At 61.2% G+C, this 15,408-nt stretch overlaps 2 protein-coding genes and 3 non-coding genes across 6 annotated transcripts in view; 1 reads left to right on the top strand and 4 right to left on the bottom strand.

Annotated features, from left to right (window-relative positions):
• Positions 1–1,226: 1,226 nt before the first annotated feature.
• On the bottom strand, positions 1,227–3,536 carry RPL23 (ribosomal protein L23). The gene is made up of 5 exons (XM_035347890.1): positions 3,413–3,536; positions 3,117–3,200; positions 2,746–2,874; positions 1,566–1,679; positions 1,227–1,354 (listed from the first exon to the last, which is right to left on the bottom strand). The coding sequence occupies exons 1-5, from the start codon at positions 3,423–3,425 to the stop codon at positions 1,272–1,274; spliced, it is 423 nt and encodes a 140-aa protein (XP_035203781.1). The 5' UTR covers positions 3,426–3,536; the 3' UTR covers positions 1,227–1,271.
• Positions 2,431–2,562, bottom strand: LOC118178995. Its single transcript, XR_004756349.1, has one exon. It is a non-coding gene; the product is annotated as a small nucleolar RNA SNORA21 (small nucleolar RNA).
• A 336-nt stretch (positions 3,537–3,872) lies between the features above and the next one.
• Positions 3,873–3,944, bottom strand: TRNAC-GCA. Its single transcript has one exon. It is a non-coding gene; the product is annotated as a tRNA-Cys (tRNA).
• Positions 3,945–5,347: 1,403 nt separating this feature from the next.
• On the bottom strand, positions 5,348–5,419 carry TRNAC-GCA. Its single transcript has one exon. It is a non-coding gene; the product is annotated as a tRNA-Cys (tRNA).
• A 422-nt stretch (positions 5,420–5,841) lies between these two features.
• Positions 5,842–15,408, top strand: part of LASP1 (LIM and SH3 protein 1) — a 28,249-nt gene continuing 18,682 nt past the window's right edge. Inside the window, exons 1-2 of one of the 2 annotated variants that reach the window (XM_035347665.1) lie at positions 5,842–5,999; positions 9,874–9,968. In XM_035347665.1, the coding sequence (XP_035203556.1) occupies positions 5,931–5,999; positions 9,874–9,968 (164 nt within the window). In that variant the 5' untranslated portion in view covers positions 5,842–5,930. Of the gene's footprint in view, positions 6,000–9,873; positions 9,969–15,408 lie in introns of those variants that run through there. The other variant, XM_035347666.1, reaches the window with a different exon arrangement.

Here is a 15,408-nt window from a genome sequence, read left to right as displayed (position 1 = left end):
GGCTGCAGGAAAGGGAAACGCCAACACCCCGCGGCCTTCCTCCAACTTCCAGCTGTGCCGTGTCCTACCTAGGAGAAAGTCTTTGTAAATCAGACGTACCACGAGCTGTTAAAAGACAGGTCGAGAGAGAACACCTTTATTTTAATGCTTGTTTCTTACTCATCAGCAGGTGCCTGCACCTCTCCCCATGGCCTCACAAACAGCTCCGGTGTCACCAGGGGAATGGAAGGAGGTCACTTCCCAAGGGGTGTTGCAGCAATTCCCCCTGCACCTTCCAGGGTTTCGGGTCTGCTAGGAAGCCCCAGCTGCTCACCCGCTGCGTGGAACAGCCTGGAGAAGAGACAGTCACCCTGGGCCTACCCAAGTCCCTTTCCCGGCTTCCCCTCCCCAGCTGCTGCTGGTGCACGGCTCATGCTGAACCCAGCAGAAAAACCTAAAAATCTACCTTTAGGCCACAAGATGTTGGCCTGAACACCCCCGCACTGCAGGCGGCTTGGAAACATCCAGGCTCCTTGTTGTCACTTTCTCAAGCGAAGCATTTAACTCCAGAAACGCGTTCCCGGCTCTTCTTCAGCCAGAGGACAGCGCAAGCGACTGCACCCTGCTCAGGGAGCTCCTGCAGCACGGAGCAGGCAACGCCCCCCAGCCCCTCGGGAACCTCCCAGGTCAGCGCCCCCCAGCCCGCTTCACCCCTGGGGGAGGTTTTGGGGCACAGACTCCAGCCCCTCCCTCAGCTGACAGCAGTGGGCTCCCTGCGTCCCTGCGCTGCGCTGTGAGGGCTGAGCAAGCGTTTTTCAGCCCGCTGCCCAGAACAAAGGAGCTTAAACCTGATCTCAGGCAGGAATTCTCCCCCCACGGAATCCGGCTGAAGTAGTTCAAGTTGCCCCTTCTGGAAGGAAATTTCTTGCACTCGAGAGCCCCAGTACAAATGGTTTTTATAGAAGTTTTCCAAAGGAGCTCTCAGCTTTTATCCACGTTGGATGAATCCAGTCGGTGCTGGCAAGATCTGTCCTTCCAGGGCAGGCACCCGGCAGGTGCAGAAGTTCCAGTCCGCAGGAACTCGCCTCAAAGAGCCTCGTCACTGGGTCTTAACCACCATGCCCCCGCTCCTGCATGCGGAGTTGTGGGAAAGGTTTCCCAGACCCCAAATAACCTCATTTTAACACCGCCACGCCTAGCAGAGGAGTGTAGTTCAAGCTTAACAATGGCAAGAAAGACACTCTGGATTTGGTACAAGTACTTTTATTTCAGCTCTGCAAAGATGAGCACGTTTACGCAATGCTTCCTGCGTTGGAGGCTATCCTGGGCCACAGATCTGCACACTCCTTAGCCACAGGGCCTGTGATTGCAGAACCTGGCAAAGAGAAAAACAAGAGAGCACGTTAGAGAGCCGTGCAGGTGTGAGCGCATGCAGCGACATCCTGCACAACCAGCAGCTCAGCCTGGCTGCACCCTGAAGGCTGAGGAGAACCCGGGACCTCCTGCCCGGGCTGGCCGAGCTCTCCAGCAGGTACTGCCGCCACCCCACCCCGCTTCTGCCGGCGCAGGAAGGTTCCTGTCCGTACCTTTCATTTCCCCCTTGTTGTTTACTATCACTCCTGCGTTGTCCTCGAAGTACAGGAACACGCCATCTTTTCTCCGGTAGGATTTCCGCTGCCGAATTACCACTGCTGGGTGCACTGCAGAGGGAAACGAGCAGCTCAGCATCCCGAGCATCCTGCTCGGCACCAGACACCCCGGGGGGAGCAATTCTGCCGCAGCATCTGACCCAGCCCATCTCCTCTACGCTACCTCACTGCCATGCGTTCAGCAGGGCTGACAGGCACCTCACCTTCCTCCCAGCTCTTCAGCTTTCACACCACAGAACTTGTGAAGTTTCTTCGGCAGCTGCTGGGATTGCAGCCAACACCCCCGGCATCGCGTTGGCAGCGCAGGGCTGATGCTCACCGAGTGAGCCAGAAGTTCACCCTGATGGCAATCTTATTTAAAACCACCCTTATAAAAGCTAGCATTTTTTCCACTCCTATCAGTTCTGATCAACTGCACCAGCTGCACGCTCACAGAATTTGGGAAATCTAACGTGAGCTTCCCATCTTTAATAACGGAGTACTCCGTCAACTCCTTGGCTATACTGGAATGAAGCTCCAAGCTCACCTAGAGACACGGCTGTGAACCTAAGGGCTGTATTCACACCTCAGTTACAAAAGGAGGAAGCGCCAGCTGCCATCGTGTCTCACGTTCTACAGCATGTGGGGTTTTCTTTGGTTTTAAGGGAAACTATCTTGAAGACAGCAGTACACTTAAAGCTGTACAACTAAATCTCTACTCACAAGTCACTTTTTTCACATTTATTTCTAAACCTGTCAATTTACAGACAACGCTCAGCAAGAACCCCTTCCTTCCCCTCCAGGACAGCAGCCACCTCCCAGAGCTTGTCACACCGCTGATTGAAACGAACAGCACAAGCTGCCACTTCACCCAAAAGCGATGCTTTTCTCTGCCCTTCCACGACAACTCACTGAGCCACTGGACGCAGACCCAACAAGTGCTTTTTAGAAGGGTGGAGCGAGCGCTCCGGACAGCAGGCGCCTGCCTCCTGCTGCAGTGCAAGGCAGGACCCTCGGTGCCCTTCAGGGCAAGGCCTGCAGCCCCCTGCTCACAGGGACACCTCACGGCAGGAGCAGCCGTGCTGCAGCTCAGGTTGAAAAGCGCTCCGCAGCCGGAGTCACCCCTCTCCGCACTCACCCTTCTTCCTCAGCTCTGGTTTGCCCTTCTTGACAGTCGCCATGACCATGTCACCCACACCAGCTGCCGGCAGCCTGTTCAGGCGCCCCTTGATGCCCTTCACGGAGATGATGTACAGGTTCTTGGCGCCTGCGGAGAGAAAGGCTCGGCGTTAACCGGGCTGCACCGCGACACGCCTCCCCTGCGCGACCGACTGAAGCTCAGAGCACCGGCTGCCCCAGGGCAGTGCCACTGCCGGGTCCTCCCAGAGCGACTTCACCAAAGCACGGCCGGAGCCGGCGATCCGGGTGGAGAGCCGGGCAGAGGGCCCACGCAGCCGCCCCCTGCCTCCCGTCCCCCTGCCCCCCGCCCCAGCTGTGGGCCCGGCTCACCCGTGTTGTCCGCGCAGTTGATGACGGCGCCCACGGGCAGACCGAGGGAGATGCGGAACTTGGCTCCGGAGGAACCGCCGCGTCCTGCGGGCAGAGAACAGGCGTGAGGCCGCCGCGGCCTGCGCGGGGCCGCCGGGGCTCAGGCACCGGCTGCGGCCTCCTCCGGGCCCCGAGCTCCCGGCTGCATCCCCGGGCCCAGCGGCGCTCCGGGCTTCCCCCAGCCCGGCCCCGGCCCCGGGGGCGGTGGATGGAGCCGGATGGCGGCGGATGGGGCCCAGGCCCGGTGCCCGCCTCACCTCGCTTCGACATCTTGGCGCCGGAAGAGAGGGAGGCGCGCGGGGCTCGCCGGGATATGGGGCAGCACCGCCCCGCCGCGGTCACGTGACGGGGATGTCACGTGGAGGGGGGATGTCACGTGCAAGGGGTGGCACGTGGCGCCCCCTGCAGGCGGCGGGCGGGGGCGCAGAGCCGGTACCGGGAGCACCGGGAAGGGGGGGGGGAGCGGGGGCGGGGGGCGGCAGTGGGAGTGGGGGGGGCGCGGCCCCCTTCGGGCTCCCCACGCGTGCTGCGGGCGCCCCCCCCCCCTGCCCTGGGGTGCGCCGTGGGCACCGGGAAAGGCTTCCGACCGGGCCCTGACGATTAAATTTGGGGTGAAAATCCACGGTTTGGGGTTTTTGTGGCTGACAAAAGGGAGAGGCAAACGGTCAGAAGGAAAGGGGCCAAAAATCAGTAAATAAATGAGAGAAGCGTAAAAAGAGGGGGCACCCGGATTTGAACCGGGGACCTCTTGATCTGCAGTCAAATGCTCTGCCACTGAGCTATACCCCCGCGTGGAACCAATCCCACTCCGCGCCCATTTACCCACGGCGGGAGGGGGCAGAAGGGGGGCCAGGGTTAACCCGGGCAGCCCCCAGGATCTGCCCCCCTCGGGATTTTGCCCCCGGAGGAGTTTCCCAGCCCCGGCAGCGTTACAAAACCCGGCGTCCTTTGCCCCCAGCACGGAGACTTCTGCCTGGGGGCGGCGTGAAATTGATTTACTGGGGGGGGGGGGGTCCAAGCTCACGTTCAGGAGGGAGGCACAAGCGGCGCTGCTCCCCGCATTCCGTCTGCCCCCAGTGCTCTGCGCAGGCTGGAAAGCAAATAACGGGCAATAACCGCGGCGTTTAACAGCCGTGGATTGAACGGCCGGCGGTAAACGCGTGGTTGGTCACTGATGGGAGAGGTACAAACGTGTCCGGAGTAACAGCGCAAACGTCCTGCCCTGCTCTGTTTTCCAGCGCGTCTTCTGCGAGCAGGGCCCCCAAAGGACGTCGGCCCTCACCCATCGCCAGACCCACCGGGAGAGGAGCGCGGGCCAAACCTCAGGGCGAGCCGACGCGTGGGGCCAGGCCGAGTGTGCCAGACACAAGACACAGCTCCGGAAAATAAATAACACGAGCCGTAGGTGGGACGGCACCCGGCAGAGCCACGTCCTCAGCTGCCCCGGGGGAGCAGCAGCTTCACCACATGCAGGGTGAGGCTGAATCGTGGCGTACGGGGAGCGTGCCCTGCCAACACCCTCGGGTGCCGAGCAGGCTTTGTCACCCAGAGGCGTCTCCTGAGCCCAGAGAGCAAAAACCACCCACGAGGACATCCCAGAGTGCTGGGTGCGCAGGGAAGCGTGCCTTATTTTAAGGCGAGATGGCCCAAAAAGGGTGGGAGGCTGGCTGGTGGGGGTGGGAAGTGCCGGGTAAGGTACGAGAAAGGGAAGGAGTGGGCGCCCTGCGAGAGGAGCAGATAAGCTGCTCCTAAACGAAGGAAACCAATTTGAAGCTGCATCCTGAAACGAAGAAGGGGGAAGACAGCTGAGCGCCGCCTGGTTCGGTGTGGGTGTGCGTTAATTAAAGTGCTCCTGCAAGGAGGCTTCGTGGAGCTCCTTCTTCCGTGATCGGCTCCGCGATGGGATAACGCGGGGGGTCCCGGGGCGCAGCTGCCCCGGGTGGGAGCAGGGACAGGAGCAGCAGCAGCGTCCCACCTGCGGCCTTTGCGTTGCAGGATCACGGCCCAGTGCCGCCGGCCTGGCCCTGAGCGCTGCGATGCCAACTGCAGCGCACCCACGGGAGGCACCCACGGGAGCCAGAGCCGCGTGGCTGTGGCCGGCTGGCTGCGTGTCCCCGCTGCGTCTTGAAACGGCGAGGGGGAAAACACGCGTGGGAGTGGAAAAAGTAAAAGACAAATAAAATTCTCTTCGAAGGGGGCACCCGGATTTGAACCAGGGACCTCTTGATCTGCAGTCAAATGCTCTACCACTGAGCTATACCCCCGACTGCCGCTGCGGTCCCCCCGCGCGCTCTAAGTGCGCGCCGCGGCCCCACGCGTGGGTGGGGCGGGACCCCGGGGGGGCCCCGCTGGGGTCCCGGGCGGGGGTCTGCGGGCGGGGGTAAAGGGGCCACGCGTGGGCGGCCGTGCAAATGGGGCCGTGCAAAGGGGCCGCGCGTGCACACGTGGGCGGCCGTGCCCCACGCGCGTGCACGCGGAAGCCCCCCTCGGGGTGCGTGGGGGGGGGCGCCGCGCGTGCCCGCCCTCCGCCCAGATTTGCTCACGGGTGGGTGGGGGGAGGCGGCGCGCGTGCAAGGGCACGTGTGCGTGCGCGCGCGGAGGGAGGAGGGGGCGCGCGTGGGTGGGTGGGCGCGCGCGCCACTGCTCCGCCTCCCCCCCCCCCGAAACCCCTCCCCTGCCCCCTCCCCGTTTCCCCCCCCCCCCCTATTTATCGGCGCGGGGCGCGGGCGGCGGCCCAGAGGCGGCGGCGGCAGCGGGCGGCAGCGGAGCCCGGCCATGAACCCCAACTGCGCCCGCTGCGGGAAGATCGTGTACCCCACCGAGAAGGTCAACTGCCTCGACAAGGTGCGTGGGGGGGGGCACCCGCCCAGCCCCGCTCCATGTTGGACGCCCCCGGGGCTCCCGGTGCTGCGGGGCCGGGGAGGGGGGACCTGGATCGGGGTGGGGGGGTGGAGGCGCAGCCCCGGTCCCGGCCGGGTGGGGAGCGGCAGCGGGGGCTGCCCCCGGGAGCCGCGTCTGGTTGGCGTCACCCCGGGTTTTGTTGCTTTTCTTTGTGCTTTTAAAATTATTATTATTTTACTATTGTTATTTAAAGCCTCCGGTTCCGCCCGCTGCCTCCCGGTTCTCGCGCTGGGAGCCGCCCGGCGGAGCGCGGTGCTCCCGGGTCTCCGGGGGGAGCTTGAACCGCAGGAAGCCCCGGGGCAGCCCCGCGGGTGCTGCCGGAGCCGAAGGTTGGCCTCAGGCCTGGAGGAGGAGGACGAGGACGAGGTGGTCGCGCCTCGATCCCTCGCTGTCCTCCGGCTGCCACCGGGGCTCCGTGGCCCCCCCGGGGCCGCCCCCCCCCCCCCCCCCCCCCGAGCCTCCGTCTCCCATCGAGCGGAGCTGCTCCCCTCCTCCTCCTCTTGCCCCGGGACCGTCCGTGCGGGGACTAAAAAAAAGTAACTTCAAGAATGCAAAGATCTCAGCGGCGACATTCCTGAGCTCCGGCAGACCCTACTGCTCGCATTTTTAACGGATGAGGTTCCCCCCCCAACCCCCCCCTTGAGCTGGGAACGGCTTCGTGCTCCGCTATCGGCCCCGTGTCCTGGGGAGCCTCCTGTTTGTGCGGAGCTGTCTGCTGGCCTCCCGTCGCTCCGGGGGCTCTGAATTGGGGAATAATTGGAAGGGAAGGGGGCTGGCGCGTCGCTTCTTCCTGTGCAGGCAGCCTCTGGCTTCTGTGCTACTTCTGAGCTGGCAATTGTGCGCTGCCATGAAGGCATGAGTAATGTGCGGCCTCGCACCGCGTATTCTAGCCCTGTGGGAGCAAGCAGCCGGCTGCAGCGCTCATCCCGTGCTTCTGGGGCCTTGCTGGGTGTCTCTGCTCCAAATCACCCCCTGACATGCAGCACCCCCTGACAAAGCTGCTCCCCCAGCGAGCTCCCCGTTAATCCTTCCTGGGGCCCCTGGCTGCTGAGGCAGGGCTGAAGGAGCCCAGCCACCTCCTGTAGGAGCACAGGGTGAGCAGTTTTATTAGCGTGGATGTCCCCCTTGCTTTGCTCTGCCCTGAGCAAAGTCTAAAGGGCAGCTCTGGGGCTGTTTGCACAAGGCTGGAGTTGGACCGAGGGCAGCAGTCACGAAGGGCTCCTGGGAGGAGAGGTGTGCGAGGCCGCACGGAAGCTTCCCGTGCCTCTGCTGGCGTGTGACAGGCAGATGTTGTTTGGTTTTCTCCCCAGCGTCCTGGTAGTGAAATCAGGAAGGGCAGCTCCCAGCTTCTCCTCTGAGACTTGCAGCAATTGCAGAAAAGTTGCTTCTGTGCTGGGCTTTAGAAACGCAGCCCCACGGCCAAAGTGAGGCTGCCGGCCCGCAGCGCTGCGTGGGGCGAAGTTCTGCCTCTCCCTTTCCGATGTCGACACCCCACGAGAGGCAAAGGCCCCGTGTGGGCACCGGGCAGTGCCCGTCCTTCCCCACCCCGGGGTGTTGTGCCACGGGCGACTTCCGTGCAGGGAGTGGCTGGGGCTGCTGAGCTCTGTGCCCTTGTGGGGCTGATGCTGGGTGACTTTAAAACGAGCAGAAGCCAGATCTTGCCCTTAAGTGTGTTAAACCTCGTTATGAAAACCTCGTTATGAGTGTCCCTAGCCCCGTTAGTCTCTAATGATGTTGTCTTAATCCTCCTATCGGGTGGTGCCGGTTCCTGAGCTTGCTCCCGGGTATGCAGCCGTGGTTTGCCCGCCGGGAGGATGCTTTGCAGCTGCAGCACGAGCTGTGAAATGGGTGCAGGGCTGCGAAATGGGTGCAGGACGTGCCCTGGCTGTGAGCTCTGTCCCTTGTCTGCCACAGGTGGTGGCGGTGCTCAAAGCGCTGCGTGTCCAGAGGGCGGCTGGCCCGGATCGCAGCGGGTGGCTGCCCGTGGAGCCCCAGCCTGCGGGCACGGTGTGCTGCGTGGTCAGACCTGGGGCCTGCTCCAGGTGCTCAGAGCCCTTTAGGCTTGGAATTGGAAGCACAGGGGGTGATGCTCCTGCAGAAAGCTCTCTGAAGCTTCTCCCCCTTCTTCACAGTGCTGCTGGAGGGTGAGCAGTGGCGGCGGGGGAAGCCTCTGTGGCTGCTGTTCCTGTGCCGGCTGTGGCAGCCCTTCAGCCCTCCTCTGTGGGGCTGGCTGAGGATCCTGGACCCAGGGGTAACGCTGTTAGGGGCGAGACAATTCAGAGGCAGCGAGGCCCAGGGGTAGGGGTGGCTCTCCAGGCACCCCAGCTGCCTGCCCAGCCTTCGAAGGACTCTGAACCGCCTCTGGTGTGGCAATAACTCTGCTGAAAGGCCGACACTTTCAGGAGGCCTGAGGAACTCTGGGGACTCAGCTGTTGGTTTGTCTGTCCAGTCTGAAAGCCTGGAGAGGAGGGGAAAAAGAAAAATCCCGTGTGGGCTGGATGTGAGCTAGGGCATTAGCATGGTGAGGCGTGAGGAGCTGGCACGGACTGATGCAGCGAGAGCCCCTCTTGCTCGGCCGCTGCTAGCAGCAGGCTCTGGAGGAAAAGAACAAATATGTTGCTCTGAGCAACTGAAACGAGGCAGCAAATTGTCCTGCTCGGCTGAGTCATAGCCCGCGAGCGCGGCGCTGTTTGTGCTCGGGGTGTGGTACCTGGGGTAGGTGGCACGAGGGCTTCGGCCGGGCTCTGCGCAGAGCGCCCAGCCGGCGGTGCCAGCGGTGGGAACGACTTTTTAGAGGCTTAAGGGTGGAAAAAGCTGAAAGTGGAAATAGCAGCAGCTGCTGCCAGCTGTTCTCTCTGTCTGCTTGGTGCACGCTGAGCGTGGCCTGGCTCAGAGCCCTGGGTGTCACACCGAGCTCGCCGACGGTAGCAGCTCTGAGCGGGTCTCGCTGGGCTCCCTCCAGCCCAGAAACCCCTTGATTCGGAGGAGCCCTGAACACTTAAAATGCTGCTTTAGAGCTCACTTGGTATTGCAGCTGATAGTGTTGTGGCTTGGATTTACATCTGGAGTCTGAGTGTGGCTCCTGGCCCAAAGGACAGCCGCGCTGCTGGAAAGCCGCAGCCGGACCTCAGGTGGGGCCAGCTCGAGGCTGCTGGAGCAGGGACCAGGGGAGGGATGCAGGCGCTGCTCCACCAGCGTCAGGGGTCCCCTGAAGCAGCAGGGAGAGGGAGGCTGAGGTGCATGTGGGGTCACCCAGCGTCTTGTGGGGCTGTAGGGCTCTGCGAGGGCTGGGGAACGCCACTGAGCCCGCAGGAGGGTGGTGAGGACCTTTGGGACACCTGTGTTGGTCCGTCTGCTTCCCATGAGAACCTTTCCTTTGCTATCTTCATTTCCCTGGCTCAGCATCTCTGTGCAGCCTCACCTGACCTGCTCTTCTGGCTATCTCTTGGCTAACATCAGCAGAAAAACCTAAAGCGGTAACTTTGAAGCCTGCGAACCACAGCTGCTAACTCTGCTGACGGTCTCTCTTCTCGTATTTGGCCTAGCCCAGTGAATTACCGATCTGGAGATAAGGCAGCATGCTTCTATAATGCTAAGCCATAGATGTTGCTGCCCTGTTGAGATAAGACACATTGGCAGAGGGGCATTTGCTTTGTCCTGGTAAGAGAATTGTCCGTCCCTGGGTTTTGCTGGGGTTGTGGATGTCAGCACTGTCTCTCAGCTGAAGGAGCCCCTGAGTTTGAATTATGCAAAGCAGGGCCACGTCCCATCGGAACAGCAAGCCACTCGTGCTAATGCTTCTCTCATCTGTTTCCAGTTCTGGCATAAAGCATGTTTCCACTGCGAGACCTGCAAGATGACCCTAAACATGAAAAACTACAAGGGCTACGAGAAGAAGCCGTATTGCAACGCGTGAGTATCCGCTGCCTCTTGGGGCTGTGCTGGGTCTGGGGGTGCTGAGGGGGTGGCTGGACCCTCCGGGTCTGGGGGTGCTGAGGGGGTGGCTGGACCCTCCTCCCCCTCAAACACTGGTCCTCACGCCCTGAAATGTGGGGCACAGGGAGCCCTGACCTCGCTCAGCAGGAGGGGTCTTTCCCCACCGCTCTGCAGCGTTTCTGACTGGAGGGGGGATGCAGGCTGGTTTGATGGGGTGACAGAGGCCAATTAAAGCCCCGTTAAACTGCCTTTGCCAGGCTTAAATGCCAGCTGATGGCCTCTGCTCTGAGCTCCAGCCTGGGTGGATAAAATTCAAATACAGGCAGGCATTTACATGGAGCTGCTCTTAATCTGTTAACCTGCATCCCTGTAAAAGGGGAGGAAACAAGAAGGTGCTGAATCCAGGTGCCTTGGGGGTGGGAGAAATGGGACACGGGGCTGTCACTGCAGCCTGTGCCCTGCTGGGGTGGGGGGTGACAGCCAAGTGTCTTCACCCTCGCCTGCTGGCACGTGCCCTGCGGAGCAGCGCGTGGGGCAGGTACAGCGCAAGCCTCTGGCTGCAGCGCTCCTCAGCTCGCTTCCCTTTGGTGTTTGCTGGTCCCCACGATTGATTTTTCTTAAGAGAAGACCCTTGATTGTGCGTGACAGTGGGAGAGTGCTGACAAGCAGACTTTCTGAGCAGTAAGGGGTGACTTTGAGCCAGGACTCCGTTCTGAAGCTGGTTTTTTACTCTCGGAGGTCTTAAATGGGATGTGCAGTGCGTGGTTTGTTTAGGCAGGAAGCTCGGCATAAAAACATCAATGCTGCCTTTGTGTTGGGTTTTTAAGGTTCTCCTTAGCCAGTTCCTCTGCAGTTGATGATCACTGGAGTTGGGAGCTTTAAATGGTAACCCAGCGTGCTCGCTTGTTGAAGTCCAGCAGCGATAGCTGTCTGGGTTCCAGGGCTGGGTCATGGAAGCTAGTCCCTACTCAGTCCGTAGGTAAGTGAAAGTGTGCTTGCTGTGCATGTTAATGTGTGCAAAGCAGCTTTGCAGGAAGGTTTTTGTAGCAGCTTCTTAGATATTAACAGGCCTTAGAAGGAAAATTAGATAATGTAACACTAAGCTCTCCTACAGCAGGTTCTGTTCACGGAGTACTTTAAAATCTGTAATCCTGACAACATCCTTGTAAGATGGGTATTAATCATCTTAGTGCCTAAGAATGGAAAGGAGAAGCAATAAGTTCACCAATCGATGGTGCTCTGGCAAAAAAAAAACTTCCTCTTCAGCTCGGTTGCTGCTGGCACCACGTGCTGGCAGTGATGGCTGTGATGTGTCCGTGGTGGGCAAACTTCTGCTGGACGGGGTGAGGGTGCAGCGTCCGAGTCTGCTGGTAGTGCTGTGTCCTGGGACCTGGAGTGGTGGGAAAAGCAGCAAATAACCCTCGTCGTCTTGTAGTGGGGGCCCCTAGCACTAGCTCAGAGCTCCTGCTTTAAAGGCGAAAGGAAGATCCCTGGAGGAATGGCATGGTGTGGGGGGAGCGTGCAGCCTGGGGGGACTGAGCTGCTGGGGCTCCCCAGCGCTTGTTCCATGGCTCTGCGGTCCCCAGATCTGCTGTGGTGGTGGAGCAGCCAGTCTGGGATCTGAGAGCTTGGGACCTTGGTTTGCAGCAAGCAGCAGGTCTCTGCAGGAGCTGAGCCCCTCCAGCTCTCCTCGGTTGTCCTGAGCCTTGTTGTCCTCACCTGCGCCTCGAGGCCAGTGCTGGCAGCTCTGAGCCTGGCCACAGGCACGGCCCTGGGGTCCCTTCAGCGCTCTCCCTCCACGCTGCTGCAAGGGAAGTGGGATAATAATGGGAAATTCCTGAGATTCCAAGGAGTCTGCGCAACCCCGACCCATCTCAGCTTCTCACCCCCCTCTGCTCAGAGCTCCCTTTGATGCCGCTCGCTGCCTTAACCCTTCAGCAGCCTCCCTCTGGAGGCAGCTGCCTGGCTCGCCACTACCCCAAGGTGCTCAGATGGCGCACGGAAACCCACGTTTGGTTCTGTTCCTCCTGCTTGGCGTGGCCGTGCCTGGCTGTGGAGGGAACTGAGAGCAGCTGGGGGCTGCTGGCATGGCCCTCGCCCCCCGGGCTGGGGGCTGCACGGGGTCAGTGCCCATCGTGGGGCGCAGGGAGCTGCAGGCACAGGGCTTGTTCCCATGCAGCTGGGACCCGTGGTGCCCTTGAATATCCTGGGGAGGAAGAAATATCCTGGGGAGGGCAACGTGAGCACAGAGCTGCCCCCGAGGGTCTCATCCTTCCCACGGGGCTGGGGCTGAGGGACGACATCTTCTGTCCCTGAGCAGCAGTGGGGGGAAAAGCAACGTTTGTGCTGGCAGGGAGGAGGCTGCTTTTCTGAACATGCCCTAGCACACAGGGTCTCCTCTGTTTGAGCCGTGGCCGTCTGCCAAATTCCGAAGTTTCTTTCTTCAAGAGAGCAGGAGGAAGAGGGCTGGGCTTCCTCCCTGTGTGACGCTGCCCCAGCAGTAAATCTGTGTGCTGCCTTTCAGGAAGGTGGCTGGTAGCTGCCCCCAGTGCTCAGCTCCCCCTGCCCGCTGGGAGCTTGGCGGTAGATGGGACCAGGTCCCCAGCATTCCTCTTGTGGCTTCAGCTGGGAACTGGGGTGCCTGGCTGCTCGCTGGAAGCAGCGTTTGAGGCTGGGCTTATCTTTTTATGCGAGTTCCTCTGCTTCCACCTCTTTCTGGGTCAAGGTAGGGCTGCATGCAGGTAGTGTGAGGCATCTGAGGGTGGAGGAGAGCTGAGCTGCGAAGGACAGGTGAGACTGTGTGGGTGTCCAGGGGACCAGCTGCTCCCGCGTACACATTATATACAGGATTTAATTTCTGCTACGGGATAACGGAGCCGTGCTGCAGCTGGCAGAGCTGGGCCCGTCCCTTGGCTGCCGAGTCCTAACTGGAGGTGGTGCCTGTGGCAGCGCTGCTCTGGTCCTGTCCTGGAAATCCCCGGGGGCTGGCAGCTCCATGCCTTGCCTTGGCAGTCGCTCGTCATCCAGCACAAATTAGTGCCTTGAGAATCCTGCCTGGGAGTTCAAAGCAATGCGTTTGGTCTAGGGACTTTGGCATCTTCAGAGATGTCACTGGGTGTGGGAGATGGGGTGGAAGCATCCCAGGCAGCTGCAGGCACCAGGCTCCTCTCCTGTGGAGGCAGGAGAGGTTCCTCTGCTGTGTCCGGCCATGAGATTGTTCTGCTCCTCTCCCTCGAGAGGACGTCTAGACAAGGCAGGGCTTCATCCTAGAGCTATGGGCTCACACCAATTCCTGCTGGAGTAAAAGCAATTGCTCTGCATGCGTCTCCATGCTGGCACCCTGCTGCTGAAGCGGGGCTGGCTGGAGGGGCTGCCCCTGCCCCGTGGTTCTGGGTGTGAATTTTGGGTGGGCAGGGAGCGAGTGGCCTTCCCCTGCCCCCTGGGAGCCTGGCACAGCACCGGCATCCTCTGCTGGGGCTCGCACAGCGATGTGCTGCTGGCCAGACCTTGCTCACCTCCGCCTAGCCCCACTCCCTGTCTGGGGCAGAGCCCTGCAGGCAGGCGCTGTGCTGCTCCCCTCAGCCTCCTCGTTGGCAGGGGAAGGGGAAAACTGCTTTTTTCCCAGCCCCCTCCTCACAAAGGGTCTAAAGGCTATGCGAGACTGCCAAAAATATCTTACGTAGGTGTGTCGGCAGGGTCCCCGTTCCCTCCATCTGCTGTGCTTGCGTGACTTCAGCGTCTCTTCGAGGAGATGCCTTTCCCTGCAATAAACCACACCCGGCGGTGGCTGTCCTCTCCGTGCCGAGTGTGTCTGGGGGGATCGGGGCCGTGGGGCCTCATTGCCAGCCCTGGCTCCCCAGCAGCCCCCGGCTCACCTGGCGAGGAGCATCGCTTGGGCGTGAGCCGCAAGCCTCCCACTTCTGGTGGCGACCCGAGGAGCCTCCCTCTCCGGCAGATCTCTCCCTGGTAACTCGATCCTCGCCTTTCCATTCGGAGCGAGCTCCCTGATACCTCTGGGGCTCGCTTCTCGCTTGGAAAAAGTTAGCGAGCGGTGGGCAGAGCTGCTCCAAGTTCCCCAACGAGCCAGGGATCTGTTCTTGGCACTCCTCGCCGCTCCATCTGGTAGCAGCCTACTACACTAATAAGTGATCCTCCGAGTTTTGGTGGGGGCAGGAAGGGAAAGAGGAACAACTGTGTTGCTGGGACGCGGTCCAGGTGTTTATCCGATGCTTTATTTGTGCCGAGTTTCTGGATGAGAATAACTGGCTTTCTGTCTCGGTGCGCACACTCTGCGCCGTGGGGCTCCGAGCAGACACTGCCCTTTGTCCTGGCGTAAATGGGAGCTGGCCCCCAGCACGTGGTGGGTGCTGCGGGGGGGGGGACACCCCAGCATGTGGCTCTGAGAAGAGGCTGGGGAGCGCAGGGTACTGCTGTCACTGCTGGGGGGGTTGGGGAAGGGCCCCCCGCTCCCTCATCTGTAGGGCAGAGGGGTGGCATATGGGAAAGTCCCCCTGGGTGGTGCTGCCATGTAGTGGTTGGGAAGCTGCAAATGTTAGTGAATCCTCCTCGGGGTGCGGTGTCTGTCCCCTCTGGGGCACGATGTCTGCTTTCTGGAGTATTCAGGAACCCTTCCTAAATGCTTACTCCATGCACTCTCCATGTACTTGGGATTGATGCGGGGGCCTCTGGCACCCGGTGCTATTGCTCCAGGCTTCCTGGTCAGTTCACGGAAACCCAAAATCCCTCTCCAGGGGCTCTGCTACCTTCCCCCACCCCATCCTCTGCTGGTGCCTCCTCCACGGCTGGTGCCTGCCTTGTTCGCCTCAAACCAGCAGTGCCCCTGCACAAAACCCTCAGCAAGTGGGAGCTGGGGCAGACCTCACGGTGCCTCCTGGCTCCCTCCCGGCTCACCCAGCGTTGCCAGATTGCTTCTCACCACAGCCCGGGGCATTCCCCCCACCTGGTGACCGTGGGCTCCCTGCCTCATCCCCTAGCTGTCCCTGGATATGGAGGAGGGGAGATGTGCCCCAGGGGCAGGTAGGAGCTGTGTCAAAGGGACACTGCCGCATTGTTAAGGACAAAGCAGATGGCAGGTGAGCTTGTCCTCCTAGGAACATGATCCCCTGCAGTCAGGGCATCTGTGGGCCGGGGTCCTCCTGCTCGTGCAGCAGGCACCATCTCCCTGTGCACAGCAGCACAGCAAAACCCAGGCGGCTTCCCCATGCCCCCAACAGCAGCAACACAGCTCACCCCACGGGGAGGGGGGCTTGGGCAGAGCCCCTTGCCCTGCCAGGGGCAGGGGGCAGCACCCACAGAGCCTCAGGGGGGTTTTGGCTGAAGCTGCACTGAGGTCTGCCTGGCACAGACCTTGCTGCGTGGGGTGGGGGCGGCTGCGGATGGCTGTTGACTTTCCTGA

The sequence above is a fragment of the Oxyura jamaicensis genome, chromosome 27 (genome assembly GCF_011077185.1).
Source record: "Oxyura jamaicensis isolate SHBP4307 breed ruddy duck chromosome 27, BPBGC_Ojam_1.0, whole genome shotgun sequence".
In the NCBI taxonomy this organism is placed as follows: domain Eukaryota; kingdom Metazoa; phylum Chordata; class Aves; order Anseriformes; family Anatidae; genus Oxyura; species Oxyura jamaicensis.
Note: the sequence above shows the minus strand (reverse complement) of the source record. Positions and strands in the feature narration are given on the sequence as shown.

Excerpts from the sequence above, each read along its gene's own strand:
- RPL23 (XM_035347890.1), bottom strand. Across the intron at positions 2,875-3,116 it reads CAACTGCGCGGACAACACGG|GCGCCAAGAACCTGTACATC; the intron begins GTGAGCCGGGCC and ends TTCTCTCCGCAG. Across the intron at positions 1,355-1,565 it reads CAACAAGGGGGAAATGAAAG|GTTCTGCAATCACAGGCCCT; the intron begins GTACGGACAGGA and ends TCTCTTTGCCAG.